At 41.7% G+C, this 21715-nt stretch overlaps 1 protein-coding gene across 5 annotated transcripts in view; it reads left to right on the forward strand.

Moving 5' to 3' along the window:
* Positions 1 to 21681, forward strand: part of PDGFA (platelet derived growth factor subunit A) — a 36759-nt gene extending 15078 nt beyond the window's left edge. Inside the window, exons 5-8 of one of the 5 annotated variants that reach the window (XR_008579399.1) lie at positions 4634 to 4760; positions 6368 to 6450; positions 7452 to 7565; positions 7683 to 10886. Coding sequence is in view for 3 of the 5 variants with exons in the window: in XM_054843005.1 (XP_054698980.1) it covers positions 4634 to 4760; positions 12643 to 12776 (261 nt within the window). In the remaining 2 variants the exon portion in view is untranslated. Of the gene's footprint in view, positions 1 to 4633; positions 4761 to 6367; positions 6451 to 7451; positions 7566 to 7682; positions 10887 to 12642; positions 12817 to 15936 lie in introns of those variants that run through there. The other 4 variants (XR_008579400.1, XM_054843005.1, XM_054843006.1 and 1 more) reach the window with 4 other exon arrangements.
* Positions 21682 to 21715: the final 34 nt, after the last annotated feature.

The raw sequence follows: 21715 nt of genomic DNA on the forward strand, positions 1-21715 counted from the left end.
AAAACCAGTTAATATTATAGAGCAAATCCTGCCTATACTGCTAATTTTGAATAGCCAAGCTGAGTATTACGGTTGTTTGCAGCAATGCTCATTTCCAGACTAAAAACAAAAGCTAAAGCAGCCCATCTACCTCAGCTTTGCCTTCTGCTTGGCCTTGAGCCATAACCATGCCAGCTTTAGTCATTTCTGAGTATTCAATGTTGAGCTGGTTTGGGGAAATTTAACCTAATATATTCTTACAGTAGATTAATATGAGGGAAAGATGCAGAGAAAAGGAGCTGGAAAGGAAGGAACGCAGGAGCAGCTCCTCAGCTGTTGTCTGGGAGTTGTTCAGAGAGGTTTCGAAGAGAGACGGAAAAAAATGCAGGAATTCCAAACAAGTTGTTCAGCAGAGCTACCCAGCCCCCGAAGAGGTTAGGAAGGCCTTGCAGAACAAATGGCATGTGTAGGTAAAGTGGCTGCATGTAATATTTGCAGGTTTAAGAACATTTTTCTTCAGTGACTGTTTCTATCATTTGGATAAACAGCACTTTGACTTTAGCTGTGGCTTAACTGGAGATTATTGCCAGCACTTGGTCGGACCTGCCGGCAGGACCAGCTGACAGGTATCAAAGGTCAGTTGAAGAACGGGAGAAACAAGGGAAACCCCGATACAGGTGAAGACAAGACAGAAAACCAGAGAGAGGTGCCCTCAGAGCGTGAGAGGAACTCTGCCGAGGTGAGGCGCCTGACAGAGGGCAAGGTGTGGCTGCTCTCGCTTGCAGAGGGAGGACGCAGAGACTCCCCCATCAGCCATTCCCCGTAGCGGGTTTGTTGCAGCACCCTCCAGTTCTACCCCCGGGCCCTTCCTCCCGCCAGGCCCCCGCTGAGGCACCGCCAAACCGCCCTCTGAGGCGGCTCTCGCCGCGGATTCTCCCTGCTGCTCCCCCTGTGCCTTCCCAGCGTGCCCCGCGGCCGCCTAAGCTTCCCGCGCCGCGGGGACTGCGTTTCCCAGCGTGCCCTGCTGCCGTGACAGGGCTTCCCGCCGCCCCGGTGGCTGGCAGGGCGGCAGCCCCCCCACCCGAAGCTGTGACAGGGTTTCTCCCCGACCTGTGCACTGACGGGGCCACCTCCTGTCCCTGGAGCTGTGGCAAGGCCGGCCTCCCCCTGCTCCTTGTGTGCTGACAGGTCGGTGCACCCCTGGGCCTGCAGGGAAAACTCTCCCTACCCCACCCTAAGTGACTGTGCTTTTCTTAGGTAGAGGTTTTGCCTGAGGAGTGCCCTGTAAATGTCTTGAGTGAGTATTTTAGGATGGGTGGCTGCCAGGCTGTGCAGTGGCCGGCCTCCCCACTGCCTCCCACCCTGCCTGCGCTGGGGAGGCGTGCACAGCTGCCTGCTGTGTCTGGGAAGGCACTGGACCAAGCATGGCTCCAGTCCTGCGAAGCACTCGGTGACTTGCCAGGCTCCGCAGGATCCCTGATCCCTGCTCGGTCCTTCTGGTGCCTCTCTGCCTTCCTCACAGACCTGAGGGCTGTAAAGATCACAGTTGTAAGGTAAGAGTAGGTTTTCCCTCCATCATATCAGCATATGTTTATTTTAATGTGGAAGAAACAGATGCTTCCAAAAAGCATCCTCATTCAGTTTGTTTTTTGTTTTTATGTCCCAGACTGTATTTAGCTATCGGCTACATGAGTTTTGCTGTTAAAAGGAATTTTCTGCTCTGAGACTTCTCTTGCAAGTTCCTGCCCATGATAAATTCTGGCTTTGTCCCAGAGGTGCTTTGTACACTTCTGCTAACACGCTTGTTTTTCTCCTGCTATTACTCCCTGATTTCATCTGTTCTGGAGAAGCTGTAGAAAAGATGTTCCCATGATGTTTCTGTTAGGCTACATATTTTTATCAGATTTTATTTTCATTTTTACTTAGCCACTACCACAGGATAGTACCTGCAGTCTACAGTGATGCAAGTGTGGTGCCACCAGTTATATGCCGTTTAACTAAGCTAGTCAGTCTTTTAGAGAGTTTTTATATAGTGATATTTTGTTGTTTTGGAGGACTTGAGCTTGTCGTGGGTTTTAGTTCTGTTGCATTAGAGACAAGTAAATATAGATGTTGGTTTGTTGAGGACTGACCATCTCAAAGCATTTGGCAATGCACTGGAGAGTAACTGTATGAGTTAAACACCAGGGAGAAAAATACAAAGGTGAAGAAAGATGCTAATGCAAGGCTAGATCCCATGCTGTTAGCATAGCTATCCCTGTTTATACCCACTGAAAATCTGACCTTCAACCTCCATCATTTTAGATTAGCATTAATTAGAGATCCTCTGTGGCAGCAGGTGTTAACGGATGACACTAGCACAGCAATTTATCTGGTTTGTGCTGCTTCAGTTTGAATATTTGCAACATCTTACTAAATGACATTGCTTTAAATTGTGTACCATGAAGTAGGGCAGTGGAACATATGCTGGATTGTCTTTTAACTACAGCTTAAAATTGCTGCATAAAATCATTATGGTCCTATTCCTCAAAGTATTATCTTTTTTGGTGGTTTTTTTACTGTTGTTTAGTACCAAATAGCCACAGGAACTGCATTTATCTTTTGGTTTGGAAAACCAAGCAAAACAGGGACAGACTTTAAAAAGCTTGATTACAGTTTATTTTTGTTGCATGTAATTTTCAATAAGACTGGTTTATTCTAACAGCTGTAATAAGCATGGCAGATCTGAAAGCTGTTTCATGATTGCTGGGTCTCTTTCTTTGTCTATGATGATAGAGGTGTCTTAATTACTGTTTGTTGTTGTAAATTTTAAGGATTAGTCATCCTTTGATGCCATATGACTCAGTTGTACCATGCATTTTCAAATCTTTGCGTTCAAAGGCTTGATGGAGTTGCATTCTGATAGGAGGTTTTGAAACATACTGCTTCGACCCATAGTTATTACTTCAGCAAAAGCATTCTTGTATGTCATGGCCAGCTCTTAATCTGTTTAAATGGAGGTCTGACAGTTTTGGAAGATACCTTTTAATGTGGATGCTTCGCTTATTGCATCTGTCTCTGTAACTTTTGTTTGCTGGGTAAATGAAAATCATCTCCAGATCCTGTTGATAGAAGAGATGGTGACTAAAATGCAGATCTGAACTCCTGGCTCCATGAAAGCAATGGCAGACCTCCTGTTAACTTTAATAAGGCCAGGATTTTGCTCTAGCTTCTGTTACTGGCATTCAGAGGTCCTTGGTAGTTTGTGTCCGCAGAGCCAGAAGAGTGTTTCTGGAAACTGGGAATGTGATGTTTTTTTCCAGCTGCCACTCTTATTTTGTGACACTGTTGTTCCACTTTTGGGAGGGCCAGGGAATCGTTTTCATAGTGTGAAGATTGATTTGGAGCATTAAATCCCCACCAAACACACAAGTAAACCATTACCAGGAGAATCTGGTGGAATTGTGGATGCTTCATTTGGTAGTAACTGGAGCTTTTGGTTGCACCAGACTTTAAGGCTTTATGTAACTTTTGTAGAGACAGCCAGCCTCTCTTGTCCTTCTACTCCCTCATCAGTCTTATTTATAATGAATATGCGTACCATGTAGTCTTCTTGTTTGCTGGGACAGCCACACTGCAGCCCGCTTTTGACAAATAGTAGATAAATCATTAGTAGGACTGAGAAGCCATGATTTCATTTCAGTGATTTCCATTCCAAGCAAATGATTATCACCTATTCATGCAGTGTTTAACCCAGTTGCAAACTAAACATTGGACCTTACACACTGTCTAGCACTCTCTTTGGCCACATTATGCCATATTCCCTTGCACGGCCATGACCATCATGCCTGTTACACTTAGCACAAGTTGGTGCCCAGCATCCCACAACCCATTTCAGTGCCCCAGCACAGCAGCGTTCCTGCCCCCTGCGCTATTCCTCCTCTCCTGGCTGCTGGCAGCAAGTTAGTCAGGATGTCCTCATGTTCAGTATCCCCCCACTTCAAGGTTCTCCTTTTCTGCACTGGTTTCCTTCAGATGAGACACCTGCATGTAGCCAGAGCTTCTCCAGCACACTCCTTCAACCTCACCTTCCCCTCCAGACTTTTTTTTTTAAGAATGCCAGTGCTTTGGCCCAAAGTGGAGCAATGCCCTTGGAGGCAGTTGGATGAACTGGAGAGAAATAGCGTACCTGCCAGCTATCCACAATAAAGCCAAAGGCTGGATGCAGTTTGCACGTGGTAGGTCCCTTGGACCTAAAAATGGCGCATGAGAGGTCTTGTAATCAAGTCCCAGGTCATTGCAAGAAGTGAGTAGGATTGAGATCGCTGCATGATCATGCTAAAAGTGGCAGTCTACAAGAACAACCACTGATTTGAATCTGTATAGAATTTTATTGTGCTATATGTGAAAACTGAGTTGCTTAAAACTTCGAACCGAAATGAATGGGAAACTGTTTTATCTCTTGGGGAAAAGAAAACTGCTGAACTTGAATAAACAAATAGTCCGTGCAATAAACAGTTACATGATGCACAATTAAGATAAAAGATGATTAGCATGCTAAGATTTGATATGGGTTTGGATACATTAAAAAATAGAGGTATATAGTTATCTGTCTTCAGTTCTGAATTATAACTATCTTAATGTGTCTCAGTACATACCTCATCGTATTTTATAGGTGGCAAAAGTGGAATATGTTAGAAAAAAGCCAAAATTAAAAGAAGTTCTGGTGAGATTAGAAGAGCATATGGAATGCACCTGTACATCATCAAATACTAATTCAGATTATAGAGAAGAAGAAACTGGTATGTTTTCCTTTTATTTTTGCATTAATGCTGATTTCATATGGACCTTATTTTTGTATTAGTAAAGAATGTAAAGCAAACTTTGCTTCCAGTGAACTCAGTAGAGAAGCTCCCAGCTACTTCTCGGTGTGTTGAAGATGCAGAATTAGGGACAGTGTGTGCTACATAAAGAGTTTGGATTTGAAGTTTGAAGTGTATCAGTTCTCATTAGATTAGCCTTTCAATAAACATAAATGCCTGATAGTATTCAGGTCTTGCTTAATTAAGTTAAAGGTTGTCATGCTGCAGCTTATTGGTGAACTCTGTTGCCTAATTTCTTTAGGCTTTGTGGAGACAGGGCTAAGGCTGAGATTTACTTGACCTTGGGGAAAATATTAATGAAATGAATGTAAAGCACTTTGGAATAAATTAAATATTCAGGAGTAAGGAGTTTTGAAACAACATTGCCCATTCCTGTTGTTTTCTTATTTATATATGGTAAAGAATTTATTGTCAGTTGTCACCTTAAAGTTTGCCTTATCAAGACAACATGTAAGTTACCATGGGGAAAGATTCATGGGGAAAAATATTTACTTTCAATCTGACTCTCATAAACTAACCTAAAATTGGTAGCTCCCGTCCTCTTACTAGGGTGCAATCAATGCAGAACTTGACAAATATTCAGGAAACCCACTGCACGAGAAAGGACACCTCCCTTTCCCCTGATTTTGGTTGAAGGCAGCCTTAGAAGTTTGCTTTCACCTCTGCCAGGAATTTAGGGGTGCAGTAGACCCAGAGTCAGTGAGGAGCAGGTAAATATAGGAGGAAAGCTGCCCAAAGCTGATGGATTTCGTAGGTGGCTGGGTAAGGAAGGGTTTTCTGTACTGTCTCTATCCAGCATGGAGACAAATCTGGTCCAAGCAAACGTAAACTTCAGTTGCTATGTACAGAGCAGAAGAATTAGAATTTGTGTAAAAGCAAAGTTAGGCCTCTGCTGTGATTTTACTGGACATCGATTTATAATCTAAGCTGAGTGTTTTAGCTGAAACTAGGTGGAGTTATGAATAGACAAAACCACATTTAAAGTGGTTATTTATATGTGTGTATGATTTCATATTTTTTGTATGTCTTCTCTTTGGAAAAAAGTTCCATTAGATCAATTTCAGTTTTCCAGAATGTCTTTAATCACCAAAGACTAAGCAGTTAAAATTTTAAGAGGAAAACTTTTCAGTGTGTGTGGAAAATTGGGGTAGAATTGTCATGGAAGAATATAGATTTCTAGGATTTAATTACTGATAGGAACAAAACTTGCACCAGCAAATGGATGGTGAGCTGAAAATAGCCTAACTACAGAGCTGAAAGCAAATGTTGAGTACTGCATGGTAACAGTAATTATAGATGGATCTTGGAAATGACGTATGCAATGCCAACTTCGTTTATTATTTCTTTACTTTTGTATAATTACTTTGTAAATGGAATGTCAAATCAGATGTTATAAAGTTATTGCTTTAATGCAAAGGATAATGAGATTTCTTTGAAATGTAAACGGTTTGAGTGTTTATTACTTCAGTGTTCAACAAAATGCATTACCTTAGGGCTTTTTACCAGCCCTGCCCTTATGTTAACAGGAAGGCCTAGGGAATCAGGTAAAAAACGGAAACGAAAAAGGTTAAAACCAACATAAAACCTACTGGAACTATTTACTATTCAGGTAGGACCTATATGCTGAACACCCTAATAGCACAAGTACTGGAAAATTTAATCAAATATCATCACTTCAACTTAATCACTGTTCAAAATCTTGACACTTGCTACCTCAAGCTGCAAAGAGATTAGATTTGATTGGCTTTGATAATTCTACCTGCTGGTATTTTCCTTTTAAGCTCCACATCACCATCAGCATCTTATATTCTTGAGCTACTTCCTTTTCTTGTCTTTTTTGTTCCTTTTTTTTTTTTGGAGGGTGCTAATACTTCAGCTTCTGAAATCTCAAGTTCCATTGCCTCTGCTTTTGTTTCATTATTATTGATTTCTGAGGTCAAAACATCACATAACAATGCATGAATGAATTGCCAGGTTACCAGTTGTTGTGTTCCCAGTCATTGGCTGTAAAGCATTGAGTGTACATACAGCAAATACTATTACATGCATGACCATCAAACCCGTGTTTTGGCACGAACTGGGATTGATTGGACATGCAGCTGAGATGGTCTGGTGATCTGCCTACCTGACAAGGAAGATGCTTAGAAATACCATTTTTTGTGTTGCAGAGCCCTGCATTACTTACACCAGAAAATTCGGATTTTTTTTTTTTTTTTTTTTTGGTCTGTTCAGTCTCAGTAGGATGATGACAGTCATCAAAATTCATGAGGTTTTCAGTGTAGTGAAAAACTGACACCTTCTCAATGCAAAAATGACTGAAATCCTCTGGCCAACATATTAGCAATGTATGATGATGGCGATACACATTCCAAATTGAATATGGAATTTCCATTTCTTAATGACTTGAAATTATGTAAACTGCAGCACTTGCAATTGATTCTAGTATTCGGAGTGGGAATGATTTGAATTTTGCAGTGTATGTGCCTAACGCCTGGATGATGGTGAATTTAATTTCAAGCACCTATTTTTGCACATGAACTCCCAATGGCAGTTTTCATTTATACTGATGTACCATTTCTAAAGAATGCTAAACTTGATATCCTGTTTCAGATTAACAGGTATTTATTGGGAGTAGTATGATAGAAGCAAAGATTTTCTAAAATTCAACTTTAAAAGTGAGCATGTAAACTCAATCAAAACAGCATTTAGAACTTCTTGTCCCAGGTTAGTGACTCTTCATGCAGAACAGTTTTTTTTTTTTTTTTTTTTTTGTCATCTACTTAGAGGATAGGACCTTTGATTCTAATCATAGAGTTATTGTATCTTTTTTCTCTCCTGCAGATGTAAGGTGAAAATAAGCTAGAAAAAAAACTTCTCTCTGGGACATGGATGTACATGGTTTGTTACATTCCTGAACCTACTATGTATGGTGCTTATTGACTGTATACTTTATTTGTTCTCCTATGTGAAAAAAAACTGGCTCAAAAGAACACTTAATGAGAACAAAGAGACAATGTACATTTGTTTAATGTGACATCAAAGCAAGTATTGTAGCACTCTGTGAAACAATAGGAAGCTTCCCTGTCCAAAAAAGAAAAAAAATGAAAGAAAGAAAAACAGAAAAGAAAAAAAGACAGTTGAATGAATGGAGGATACCAAAAGTACTCAAAAACATGACAAAAATCTAAGTGAATAGTGGATTTCTGTCAGAGCAGTCAACGGTGCTTTACGTCAAGAAATGTGCCTGCGTTCTTGATGAAGATGGATGGACACTGATGGACTTCAGGCACAAAAAAAGCAGGAATGTATGAAATGATCAAATGCCACGCAAACACTATAGAACAATACATCCTTGCTTGGTGGTGTTTTAAAAGTCTATACAAAAAACCTTCTGGGGAGCCTTAAGTGGATTTTTTTTTTTTTTTTTTACACCATAAAGTGATTATTAAGTTTTCTTTTTACTCTTTGCCTAGCTTTTTATTATCTCTTGGACTACATTTGCCAATAACTCATATAAAAGACTGGTATAACAATAAGCAGAACACAAAACATTATGGTATTTCTCCGAGTGGGATGCAAACTAATGAGATGTATTAAAATAAAAATGGTATACCTATGCATAATTTTCTAGACGTTTCTTGGTTTATGTTCCCCAACCTCCCCCCGTAATTTAAAGCATTACATGAAAAAAAGAGGAAAAAAGAGAGATGTGCGTAAACAAATCATAGGATATCCATGCAAAAATCCTTTTTTTTCCTTTAAGACTTATGCCAGTTGCCTACTAGTGATATTGTGTTAGCAATTGTCATTCTTATCAGTATACAGATACTTTTATTTCACATGTTGGAGCTGTGTGAAATGTACAAATTCTTGTATCTGCATTGTACAATGTCATGGTGGCATGGGAACTACCTTGCTGCAAATATTTGAACAAAACCTAAAATTCTTTATTTTTGGTAAAATGTTATGCTTTATGTGTATTCAACAGAAATATGTGTTTTTGTAAAGGTGAAGTTTGTATTTTTATCTAAAAATTAACAGTTTTATATACCTGAGAAAGCCTGCTATGTTTTCTTGAACCAAAAAAAAAAAAAAAAGAAAAAAGAAAAAAAAAAGCATTTTGTGGTCATATTTTTGTAGTAGAATAGCCCAAATAACATCAAAATCTATTTTAACTATAGCAGGGCAGATAAAATACTCTGGCACCAGCTCCTGTGTTTTCAAAGTGCCAAAGGATTAAATGTTCAGTTCCCCACGGATTGCAGTGGGAGCCACATGGCTAAATCCTTCTGTACTGCTTTGGAAATTTAGGGCTGTGCCAGATATGACATGGCTACTCACTTGGCCAAAATCACTGCCCCACCCCAGTAGTTTGGATTATGTACCCTTTGTTTTATTTGGATTATCACATTGGATATGTAAAATGAACTACTGGATTCTTTTATTTGTGAAACATCTATGAAAAGATGAAATAGTTTTTTCTTAGTTTGGAACGACAAAAAAGTTTGTCTCGAAGACAGTGTTTCCACTCAAATGAAAAATATCTTCGAATGTCAATGAACTGCAGAACCTTAAAACAACAAGAGAGACAGATATTTTAACCTTTCCATTTCTTTAAATATAGTTCAAACATTCCCCTCCTGCTCCTGTAGCTATGTCCAGTTTCAACCAGACAAAGCAATGTTAGCTAACAGGCATTATTGGCTTCAGATGCTAATGCAGAGATAGAGTTAGTCACCGTTCTATTTTGTGATCATTTTCCCAGTGTATTTGTTGAGCACAAAACTGGAAATACATTTAACTAAGATTGTCTGTGCTTGTTTTCCACTAAGTGTACTGTTCACAATGTTATGCACATGAATGTATGTGTCTGCGTTTAAAAAAGTGTATAAAATGTAATTTATATATTTATGTTTCAGTGGGATGCCAATAATGTTGCTCCGTTCCTTTTTTGTCTAAAAGATAGCTAATGAAAAAACCCCACATATATCCATTAAAATCATGTAGATGAAAAGCATTATGTGACCCACTCAGACACTGTGCAGGTATGAAAGGATGTCAAAGTCACTTAAGTGGAATAATTTGCAAAACAACTTGTTGGGAGTCCTATGGTTGCACTGGCATAAGAAGGTTGTGTTCAGGTCTGTGGGCCAGCTTCCCTGGAGTAACTCTGTTGAGTATAATGGAGCTCTGCTGATTTACATCACCAGTGAGTCTGGCCCTATGTTAAAGTCTTGGAAAAAAAGCAAACTGAGAGGCATGCATTTTATTGGTGCCAGCAAATAAATATGCCAAAATCAGAAAACCAGGAGAGAATGAAGACTGAATGGAGTCTTTTCCAGTAGTTGTTTGTTTGAGACTTGTAGTCTCAAGTTAATTTTGTTACCGGGAATGAAATGCACACGAGTCTTTGTTCTCAAGCGCAGTGTTTATACGGCATGCAGCAGAAAACACAAAAATCTCAGGGCTATATTCTCAGCTAGTATAAATTGGCAAATGTTTTTGACTTCAGCCTCCCCTAAGCTAATTTACATCAGATGAGGATCCAGTCCATGGTTTTTAAAATATGAGGAGTAGTGTCATGACATACGCATTGTTTACTGTAGTCCAGCTGAGATATTACCTGCCAGCCTTTCGAACATTACAGGCGATGGTGTTAGTCCTTCTTCAAGGTGGCAGATACAACCTGAAGGCACAGTAACATTAAAGGTTGTGACACAGGAGACATTAATTCAAAGTTAAGTTGGACATTTCAAGGGCCATATCCTCAGCTGGTGTAAATCACCACCACTCCATTGCATGCAATGGAGCTGTACCAGCTTACACCACTTGAGGGGCTGGTCCCTCATTCTTGCTCATCCTTTTCACTACTCAGTCCTGCAGGGATCTCAGATCGTCGTGTACTGTTAATGTAATCCTGTGTTCTCTAATACTTAAGCACAATAAGTGAATATAAGAATGAGTGTCAGACTTAACTTTGAATGTCCAAGCTCTGAAATGGTTTGTTTCACCATTGTGGCTGTAAATTAAACAGTTCTCTGTGCATTTGTGAATGCCGTGTCATATCTTCTTCCGCTGTCTACTGGAGGTGGACTCCATCTGGACTTTGAAAGTGCAACATTTGGAGTGTTACAGGGAAGGGTGTGAGCAAGTGGAGCCGCAAGATATCTGATTGACAGCTCTGTTACTTGTGGGGTGGGGGGCTAGTAGGGGACAATGAAGGAGTTGGAGATGATAGTTGTAAGTCATGTTTCTGTGCGATCCTTTAACACCTTGTCGTTTTTGTCCTTGCGCATAGTAGGTAGAGATTTGGGGGTAAAACCTTTTTCTGTTTCACATTCTGCAGTCACTTCCACTGTCCAGAGATTCAGAAGTTGGTCTGATTTCACCCTTTTTGAGGTCTTCTGTGGTCAGAAAGTATATGTGTTGGGGAGACTGCCCAAAACCAATCTCAGTGTTGTAATATGGCGCGTGATTGCTGATTCTGTAGTCAATTCATTACATTTAATTCTGTGCTTCGTCTTTCCAGAGCTGCCCTTCAGTTGCTTTTGTTGAGTGAAATCAAGGATTATGTGCCAGTTGCTTTCCTTTTCTCCTGTCCTCCATCCTGCTTGGCATCTGCTTTATTAGACAGTGCACGGTGACTCCAGACAGTTGCTCTTCTCCAGTCCTGTAGGTTCCTAGGCAGCTCCAACACTTGTGTGTCTTTAAGCTTAAGCTTTTTACTCTGCTTGGAACAGCATCTCACGGGTGTCCTCCCTCCAATGGGCTTCAGCATTCCAGCTATGAGGTTCTTGGCTGTCCTCCTCGGGTCCGTACTGCCCTTCTGTGGTCTGCTTTCCAGCTATTCTCTGCCTGACTTTCCCATCCCTCTGTTTTCTGTCTCTCAGGAATTATTTTCCCTTCCTAGGACCTGTCTCATCATATCTCTCTTCTCTCTCCTCCTGCCTGACAGAACAGCCTTTGATCTGTTTATCTCCAAATCAATTGCTTTATCTGGGCATGTGCCTGTCTCCCAGGCCTACAGGCCCATAACCAACCCCCATGAAATACAAATGCTGTTATTACATAGACACGTGCTTGCGGAGAGAAAAAGATTCATCTTTGCATTTTGAAAAATACTCATTACCGAAGGCTCGCTGCTAAAGCTCTGTCCAATTCCAGCAGCAGTGTAACTCTGGAATAGTGGCATTGAAGCTATTCCAGACATCTGACAGTTCAGTTAAGATCAGTGGCCCCATTTATAATTTAATTTGAAAGTGTACCCAAAAGCAAAGATGAAGTTTCAAAGCTACCTCAGATTTGCATGCTCATATTTTACTGTAAATGGAAGGAAATCGTGTTTGTAGGCCCCTTCCATAACTTTGAAAATCTTACCCTGAATATTTATCTGACCCTCTCTTGGGCTGGAAGTCAGGGCTGCTTTAAGACAGAAACAATGCGGAGGTTTTCAAGGAAGTAATTTTCTTGGTGTTTCTACTCCACAGCTTCTAGTACTAGCAGATCTCAGAAAGAGAGGTAAAAATCATTTAAACCCGTAAGAATTCCACTTAGGTTTGCTTTAATTTCAGGTAGCAGAGAAAAGCCTGTCGGTGTTGCATTCCTCAAAAATCAGCCTATGTTTTGTATTTATGATTTCATTTAATTACTGTGTGTTTTCTCACATTTCAATAGCAAGGTTTTATTCCATGTCTGAGCTTTTCTGTGTTGCTCTTTGCTGTAGCATCTCTGCGGCACAGCCTTGAGCTGGTTTGTACTCGTATCTCCTCTGAAATAAAGAACTATTGTTATCCCATTTTAGGCGAGACCGAGGCATGGAGAAATGACTGTGCAAGGTCACACAGCAAGGCTATGGCAGAACCAGGGATAGGACTCAGATCTGAGTGCTCATCCAGTGCCCTAAATCACACGACCATCTTCCCTTTCCAAGAATGAATCCTTGCACCCTTAGAGCTAAATACTGAAAAGATTGAGGGTAAGTCGTTTTGCCTAATTATTGTGCATCGGATACGTGATGAAAAACCACTGCCATATCACCAGAGAATGTAGTGACTGATGAAAATCCAGCTTTCTGCCCATGCGATTATGCAGCCTTTTATGCTATCATGAGCTAGTCATTTCCTGCATCTCTAAGGAGTCAACCTTTCGTGACTTACAGTGATAATTATGCACATAGAACAAATCAAGCTCAGATTTTATGGGAATTTGCAAAAATTCAGTAGACAATTTTCATTGTACTTCCCTTCAGTTCTGTGTCATTCACTCCTTTTATGGTGTGTGTAACATTTCCTAAGGGAACTGTTTCTAACATGGGCTCGATCCTGGTTTTTTTTTCCCAGGCCCTAACGTGGAAAAGCACTTTAAGAGGTGCCCGTGTTTGCCCTTCTTCAAACCAGTGCCTAAGCGTGCTTGTAACTTTGGACAAACATCCCATTGACCTCAGGCAAATGGAGCAGAGTTGATGCTTTATTGCTCTTTTTTGAGTAGGGTGTGCCTTCCTGACTCAGGATCCCATTTGTGGGATGGGGGTCTTCATGTTCTTAGAGTGCTGAAGTATGTTGTAAGCAACCCCAGAGGTGAAGTAACAAGACTAGAATATACAACTAGAAAAACAACTGGGAGAATTCCACTGTCTTCTACTCCCATGGAGTTTGCCATTTTGAAATACATATTTGTTCTTTTTCGGGAAAGTACTTTCCTGGCCTGGGTAGATTCAGGACTGCAATTATTAATGCCAGTGATCCCATTTAAGATTATCTTTTTGGGAACCTCAGAGAATACAATTTGAGAACTCACTGTCATATCCATAACAGACAAATTTGAGATGAGAAAAAAAATAATGAGAGCAAATTTCATGTGAAATATGGCAATTTATAGTTTAGAACAAAAAAAAGGAATTTGAAAATAAAATGAACAAGATCAAAAGGTTGGCCATTCATTTTTCTATTACGGAAATATACCTGTCGCTTTAGTCATTCTGATTATTTGCTGCATCAGGCTAAATTACGTGCTGAAGTAGCTCAGACTCACTACAACACGTAAAAAGTTATGGCTGGTTCTTGTTGAACTGCTACCTATTATAGCATATGACTGTGAGGTGGGGCCTGCAATCACAGTTGTAAATCAAAGAACAAGTCATAGGTTAGGTACTGTTTTCCTTAGATATTGTCTCTAAGTTTGTTTTCCGTATGCTAGTCTCTTCAGTGACGTTTGGTGAGCTTTTCAGTTAAGTGTAAAGTCAAGAATGCGTAGTTCCCAACCTGAAAGTAAGGCAGTGCTAACTCTTAGTCTTGTTCATAATCAATAGATGAAATTCTGGCAACATCCTGGTGATAGAATGTCACTGAAGGCTTCAGTGTCACATTCTTCCGGTGTTACTTCTTCCTGTAGAGGGGAAGCCAATCATTATTATATCTGACTCATTAGCAGGCCACCAAATCTGACTTGGTCTGAGTTTTTAGCATCTAAAAATTTCTGTTTGGACTGATACTTGTGCATACCAAATGTCTTCCAGGATCTTAGGTAAAAATACACAAAGAAAGGCTGACTTGCATGCTTCAACAGAAAATAAATCTATATATGAAGGCTGGAGTAGTCCCTCAAACAGGGAAGTAAGGAGCCAAGTTTGTTACAAGTGTTGTACATTGATCTTCCCAAGATCAGACCTGGTGTTTTGGCCTCTACGTACTATCTTTGATCTTGCATAATGAAGGCAACTGGTTTTACTGTCCATCTTTGAAATTAAGAGTAGCTGTTAAGATCAGGTATGCAAAGAACAGAAGCACCCAGAGATGCAGTTGAGCCCATAGCACTTGAAATCCCCTGGGGATTTTGAAAACAACTTGATTCTTGAAAGCAATCACAAATTAGTAGAAGAAAGGCATTTTAAACACTTCTGAAAATCCCACCCTGGTTTATTTGGCAGGTGAAAAAAGAATCCAGGAAATACACTACGTATAATGGTCGTTCAGTGACAAAGTAGGTGTTCATAGAGAATGCTCATACTTAAATCCTTCAGCAGTTAATGATCATCTCTACAGACCATAATACTCGAATACTTCACTTATCGATGCATCAGGGCTTGGATGACCTTTGAGACATATGAAAATGGGGCACTCCTTAGGCCAATGGTAGCTGTATGTTCTAGTAACTGATCAACCAATTACATAATTGGCCAGATCACTAACTTGCAGAAATAGATACAACTCCATTGACTTCACTGGAGATGACAGTTACCTGAGAATTGACCCGAAACTCTTGCCACGAAACAGATAATGGTTTCATATTTTGCTGTTTAGTGTTGTAAAAATAGACTCATTTCCTGGAGCAGTTAAAACAAGAAAATCTGGAAAAGCAATTTCCCACAGAGACTCATCCACACTGGAATTTGCCAAGGTCCCCGGATGTGAACATGTGCTGTTAGAAAACGTAAACCAGCAACTTTGTTTAGGGAAGCCTCTGACCTGTCAAAAATGCAAAGCATTTGTTACCAGACTTTTCCTTGGCAATTAGCGGGTAGAATTACTCATAGAAATTGTTTTGTTTGCTCACAAGGGGAGAAGCAAGACATAAATTCAAGATATCCCCTGTTTGACCACAAGAAAGAAGACTCTGTTCACAGAGGGCCTGTGGGTGAAGTGCTGAGCAGCCTCAGCTCCCTTTGGGGATGAACTCAAACTTGTAGACCTCAGTGAAGTATCAAGAGCCCTCCAGCATTGCTGGACACCCCTGGCTGGGATTTTTTTTAGCAGTCTAAGGGATTTGGGCATCCAATTTTAGCTCATTTTTACAAGACTTTCAAGAAACCTCAGCTGGCTTCAAACTCCCTCTGTCTGTGTTCTGTGGAGAGGCTAATTTTTACCCAGGGATGTCGCCGTGAGTGTTGCCTTCCTTTCCTAGGTAGCGGTACTCAAACCCAGGTTAGCTTTCTGCTGTGCGGTGTAGGTATTTCCCAGCAGTGGTTTTTCAAGTGCCTGTTGCATGCTTCGTTCACCGCTGGGACAGCCTGCCATTGCAGATGGGGAGTCCTCCTTACTCCAGCCGTGCTTCACCTTTTCCTTAGCACTTTGGTTTTACATGTCTTTTCTGTATAAAGGTGGTGCTGGTTTAAACTGAAGACCAGGGAAGTTTCAAGAGGCCAGATTTTCTGCTATGGGCCCTGTTCTGCTGGAGCCTGTTGCCCAGCTGTGCCTGCTGTGTGGGGCCAGAGAAGGAGGGAGAGATGCCGCAGCCATTCAGGGAAGCCAAGATATACCTCCTCGTGCTCAAACGGTCCTGCCTGAAGACGCATCCTCCCTGGCCGCCACCAAGCACTGCAGTTTCCCCCTTTCCCCCTTGCCTTGAGGGCTGATGTTTCCCTGATGCCAACATGTCCCTCATGCAGAGGAGGATCTCATACTGTGGTTGAGGAGATGTGGTATCTGCTTGACAGCAAGATTACCGTGCAGAGTGAGGGCTCTGCTCAGGCACTTGGGAGTGAAGACACTTCTTGCTCCAAACTCACTCACAGTAAAGTAAGCTGCTCAGAGGTCTCCTTGGAGCCAGGAAGCTGCTCAAAAACATGTTCTGGATTTGAATTCCCCTTGACTGCAGTGGGTTTCCACAGCAAAAATGACAGAAGCAATTTATCACAGATAGAGTGGTTTCTTCAGCAGGCCATGTACGAGTCCTGCAGGTTAATGCTCAGCTTGTGTACTTTACTGATTGCCATAAATGCTGCTTTTAAATCAAATAGTCACTATGTATTCAGGGATATCTGTTTCTCTTCCATGTGCTTCAGAAGAGCTTGCCTAACAGCTTGTATCCATTTGTTGTGAAGAGCCTGCCCGCCGATCCAGAATGGTTAGGCTATGTCTGCATCTCTAATGAGGGTTTGGGGACCTTGCAGCTGGTGTTAGCAAGTGCAAATGTTTCCCATTAGCTCCCTGCGTTCCCCTAAGTTGTGATTCAGCAAGAGAGTCAGTGGAAAGCTGAACTTGAGGCATGTGAGATGTTTCTTTGAAGTTACTCGTGCTTAAAGTTAGGCGTGATCTGAGTTGGCTTGCTAAGCTGAGGCCCTGAAGAGCCTACTGTGCTATCACAGTGTAAGCTTAGTCTTTTCCTTTCATGCATTGCCTGGAGTGATGCTAGTTTCAGAAGTGGTCTGCAGCCTTTCAGTAAACTATTCCATAGCATTGAGGGAAAGCTTTAACTATTCAGTGGCTTTCTACCAGCAAGCTCAGCTCTACTAGAAAGCCCATAGCAACGCCTGCCCTCTCTGGGCTCTGAAGTCTCTTTCTTCCTTATTTCTTCAGCATGTTTCTTTTCTAAGGCAAGTGAAAAAAACCCAATCTCAAAATAGTACCTTAAAAAGGTGGGAAATTAAGCAGATCATATAATCTTGATTCCTTTATCTCACTTAATTAAGGAGAAGTTTGCCACTAGTGATCTGGTATTTCCTAAAACAAGCATACATGAAGAACTCTTTGAGCAACTTCAAAAGAGTTTTCAGGCTAGATCAGGAAAAGATAAAACCAGAAGTGGAAACTTCTAATACACTTTATAGCTCATTACTTACAGGAAGTACATTGTTGCATAGGATACTAATGAATTCTGCAGGATGAGGTTTCCAAATGGGAAAAAAAAAAAAAAAAGACACCTTCTGTATCTTAGAGGGAAGGTCTCAGGGCTTTTGCAATTAGGATAGTTATGCAGTGGATGGGTACGGTCATTTTACCAGGAAAGGTTCTACCTCTGGGAAAAGGCTTTTTAAACTTTAAAGTTTGAATTTCTGTAGCAACTTCCTGGTCTAGCTGTGAAAAGTGATAAAGCGAATGGTGAAAGTCTATCTTGTTTTCAGTTGCCCTACTCTGCACCCTAGGAGGCAGAAATAGTGCATTGCATCTAGCTAGCTCCAGGCAGGACAGCAGGAACACATTTGAATGGCTAAGGATGAACATGGTGAAGTTGGTGCTGATGATCTCAATCAGGTAGTGAGGCCAGCAAAGTGAGAACAGCAAAATGGATACTCAGATTTACCAGTGACACTTACTTGGAAAATTAGTATTTGCCAGACTCTTAATTAACTCAACTGAAGAAGTAATCCTAAAATCCTGCTTTTGGACAAGGGCCTGAAGCCCAAGCTGCTGGATTTACTCTAAGTGAGTTGATGCTCTCAGAAGTGTTGTGAAACAGGAATATTTCATATTTGTAAAGCACCCAGAGATCCTACAGATGACAAGAAACAGTTTTCTACTATTTAAAGAGTTCCCTGGTGTGAGCAGCCCCCTCACTGGTGACTAGAGAGCTGAGGGGTTGTGCCCCAGACACAGCTGGTGTGTTCGAGTCCAGATGTGCTGTCCCTGGGTCAGCACCAACCGGTGCTGGGTGCACCTCTGTCACGAGCAGGGCACTGCACACATGCCGGTTACCTTGCTGTCCTCTGCCACGGGGGATATGTCTGTCCGCCAGCTCTCCTATTTCACTCAGATTGTAAAGATAGTTTTGCTGTATGTATGAACATATTTTAGGCAGCAAGGCATTTCCATCAGGACTGAAGCACATGGGTGGTGAAGCTTGAGTATTTTTTTCTTCAGTACAGGCAAGATATTTAAATGTTGGGTTATTTGCTCTTTGTATCTTTAGGCACCCAGATACTTCTAAACTTGTGGTCGCTGGAAAGCTGTCTTATTGAAAAGGAAGAGGTGTTTGCCCTTGTGAAAGTTTCTACTCATGCTTGAAAGTGAGATTTGGACTCCTAAGTCACAAAGATGCTTTTGCAAATGTATCTGTCTTTCTGTTTCTTTATAAATCGACCTGCTTGGCCTGAACTGAATGTTTAAATAATAAACAGCTGAAGGACAGTCCAATTGCTTCTTTCTGAGTGTTTCCCTTATGAAGCGCTTGGGGTCACATGGCATCTGTTCTGACCTGAAGGACCTGCTTTCTGGAGGCTTTTTTACGATGCTAACAAACCCCACATTTTAACTAGCCGTTAAATAAGCCAGTCAGTGGTAACTATTCAGGACAGGATTAGAAGAGTATTCTTACTGGGATACAAGATGGCTCTGTCCATGTGCTGGCCAGGGATGAAGGGCTGGAAAACTGTGTGGTGGAAGAGACTATTAATGTGATTTTCCACGACTTTCCTTGCAGCTGCATTTTTGAGGAGAGAGAGAGAGATGGCTAGGCTTGCAGTAACATGTTGTGCCGTCATAAATGCTACAGCCACCATCTGTTTCCAGCCCACGACTTGAAAGAAAACTGAGCAGTAATCTTATAATTCACATGAGCATTTTACACTTGTGAACCCTTCCCAACCTTTGTCTAATAATGAGGGGAGTGCATGGTGCTAAGGTTTGTATTTTTCCTGCACGTATTAGTGTTTATTTGTATGTCTCTCTCTGTTTTGTTGTCTTGGGTTTTGTTTTTTTCCACGGGCCCATAAAAAAATTTCTCTGGGAGGAAAATCATATCAGTTCCAGGTCAAAAGAAACATAATAGAGGCGAAATCCCAATTCCATTGACCTTGCTGGCAAAATTCTCCAGGAGGAGGTGCATTTAACATTCCTGGCTGTGTCTGCTGCAGTTACTTGTTGAAAAGACAGACAGACATTAGAAAGTGAAGAGGCAGGTTGCTGAACTGCCCTTTCCCTGCAGAAACAGAGCTGCTAGAATAGCTGGACATGCGCATTTGAGACCCGCACCATCAGATAGGATGGTAATGGTAGGTTGGATTTTAATGAAAACAAATTCTTCTGCTAATCTTCGCTTCGGGCTGGCCCTCCACGGGATTAAGGATACCACCTGCTGTGCCAAAGACATGCTCAGGTTGGGGCTGCTGGTGGGTGGGAAGAACACAACCATCTGAGAGTGACGCTGGAGAGATCGAAGTCTGCCCTGTTGCAATGCCCTCAGGGAAGCCAAAGAGTTGAGATCATTTAGTTGATGAAAATACTGCTCCCCTCCAGCCTGCAAAGCAAGGCTGACATCATTAAGGATTTCTTTGTGACTGTTCTGCAAAACCAAGGGCTGCTCTTTCTCTGGGCCTCCTCTCGTCTTTGGACCCAATTTGCACACCTCCTCCTAGCACGGCCAAACTGCCTGAATGAACTCCTGCTGTCCTCTGGCCTTAGAAACAATGACTTTCATCATCTCAACCAGACTGCAGAGCAGTTTAAGGATGAAAGGGCTTCTCATTTCCTATATCCCTCTGCTGCTAGAACTATAAATCCTTGACGGACTGAGTTTATAGCAAACGGCTACTGCAAGCAAGTGAAATTTATTTTGTGTTGTCATATGTATGATCAAACTGTCCAAGAAGTTGCCAAACGAAGAACTGAGCTGCTGATGGGCAACCAATTCTATCACTTCTCATTTTATTTAAAAAATAATAAATAACTATCAATCAAAGGAACTTATTTTGACATGTGCTACCTGTCGGGTGATCCTCAGTATCTCCAAGATGTGTCTGTAAGTGGAAGAAAGCTGCCAGCTGTTGCCAGGTCCAGCAGACATGACCTGAAGTTCCACCAGGAAAAGGTTTGTGGGCTCACTAGGGTTGGGGACAGGTTAAAGGAAAATTCCCTTTTTTAGCACTACTTGTTGTTCTGGATGTGTTTGTTCAGGTAGCAAGGGTGCACAGAGACCACATCCAGCTGCGTTGAACTCTGCTTGAATCAATGGCAAAGCCTCACTGACCTGTATACGGCAGTGGTCTGTTTTCTGTCTTGCAGTTTGATCAAGGACGGATTGTTGGTGGATCTCTGGGATCTCAAAAACTGGCCCGTGTCTATTTTGGTGCCTTGTGATGGTAGATGAACTAAAAAGGAGATAGTAGAAATGCTTCAAGCTGATGAGGTCTGAATCACATATATTTCTGTATAATTTTCTTACAGAGCGAATAAGCCTGGAAAGTTACCGTATTTTTATTTTTTATCTAATTAATTATATCTGGGAGTGTTGGGAGCTGTCATATTAAACAGCCTTTCCCCACTTCCTCCTGTCATCCTGCCGGATTCGATCCCTGCAGCCTCCCACCCCCTCGGCTGTAGTTTGAGGCCACATCTGGAGCGTCTGCCCTGCACACGTGCTGTAGGAGCCTTCTCCCCGCTCCCCCCGCTGGCACACACGCCGTGGCTTTGGTGTCCGTGGAGTTATAAGCATCTTTCCTGACGGCTGTTGTTGCGTGAGAGTGAAAGAGAGAGGGCACGGGAAGGGCAATGGCAGGGAAGGCTTCTGACACAAAATTCCCAGGAACAGGATTTGCACATTTTATGACTGTTCAGATGGAAATGCAACAGAGCTGAATTATTACTCCTTAATCCTGCTTTCTCACTTTCCTCCCGGCAGCCTCCTCCCCTCCAGCTTAGGTAATACAGAAGCTTATAAACAAATCCCACCGCATGAAAAATAGCAAAGGGGGGAAAAGAAAAAAAAAAGACCTGGGTTAGGGCTGTGATGGATAGACAGGTGGAAGGCAGGCACCAGAAGGGAGGATGAATGGTAGAAGCCTTTGATGGAAACACTAAAGAGCTATTGAAAATCCAAGGGGTGGGGGGAGGGAGGAGAAAGAATAGCAGGAGGAGGGAAAGCAGGGGAGCTGTGCCCCCCTTCCCCCTCCCTCTTTCTCAGGATGTTGAAAGTATTTGTCCTCCGTTACAAAATGATTGAACTGCCGCCAGGCCAGGCCACCCTTCCAGCCATTGCACTGGGAAACTGGCACTTCTGAAAGCCTCGTCGCCTCTCAAATTTTATAGCTTTCCCATTTTGTGGGAGTTTTTGTGTTGTGCTACTTGCAGGATTGTTTTCAGATTTGCCACGTATCAAAGAAACTATGTTTTGTTGCTCTGACAAACACAGAATCCAGGTAATGAAAGGAAGAATTAAAAAATAAA

This window comes from Grus americana, chromosome 15, assembly GCF_028858705.1.
Source record: "Grus americana isolate bGruAme1 chromosome 15, bGruAme1.mat, whole genome shotgun sequence".
Classification (NCBI taxonomy): Eukaryota; Metazoa; Chordata; class Aves; order Gruiformes; family Gruidae; genus Grus; species Grus americana.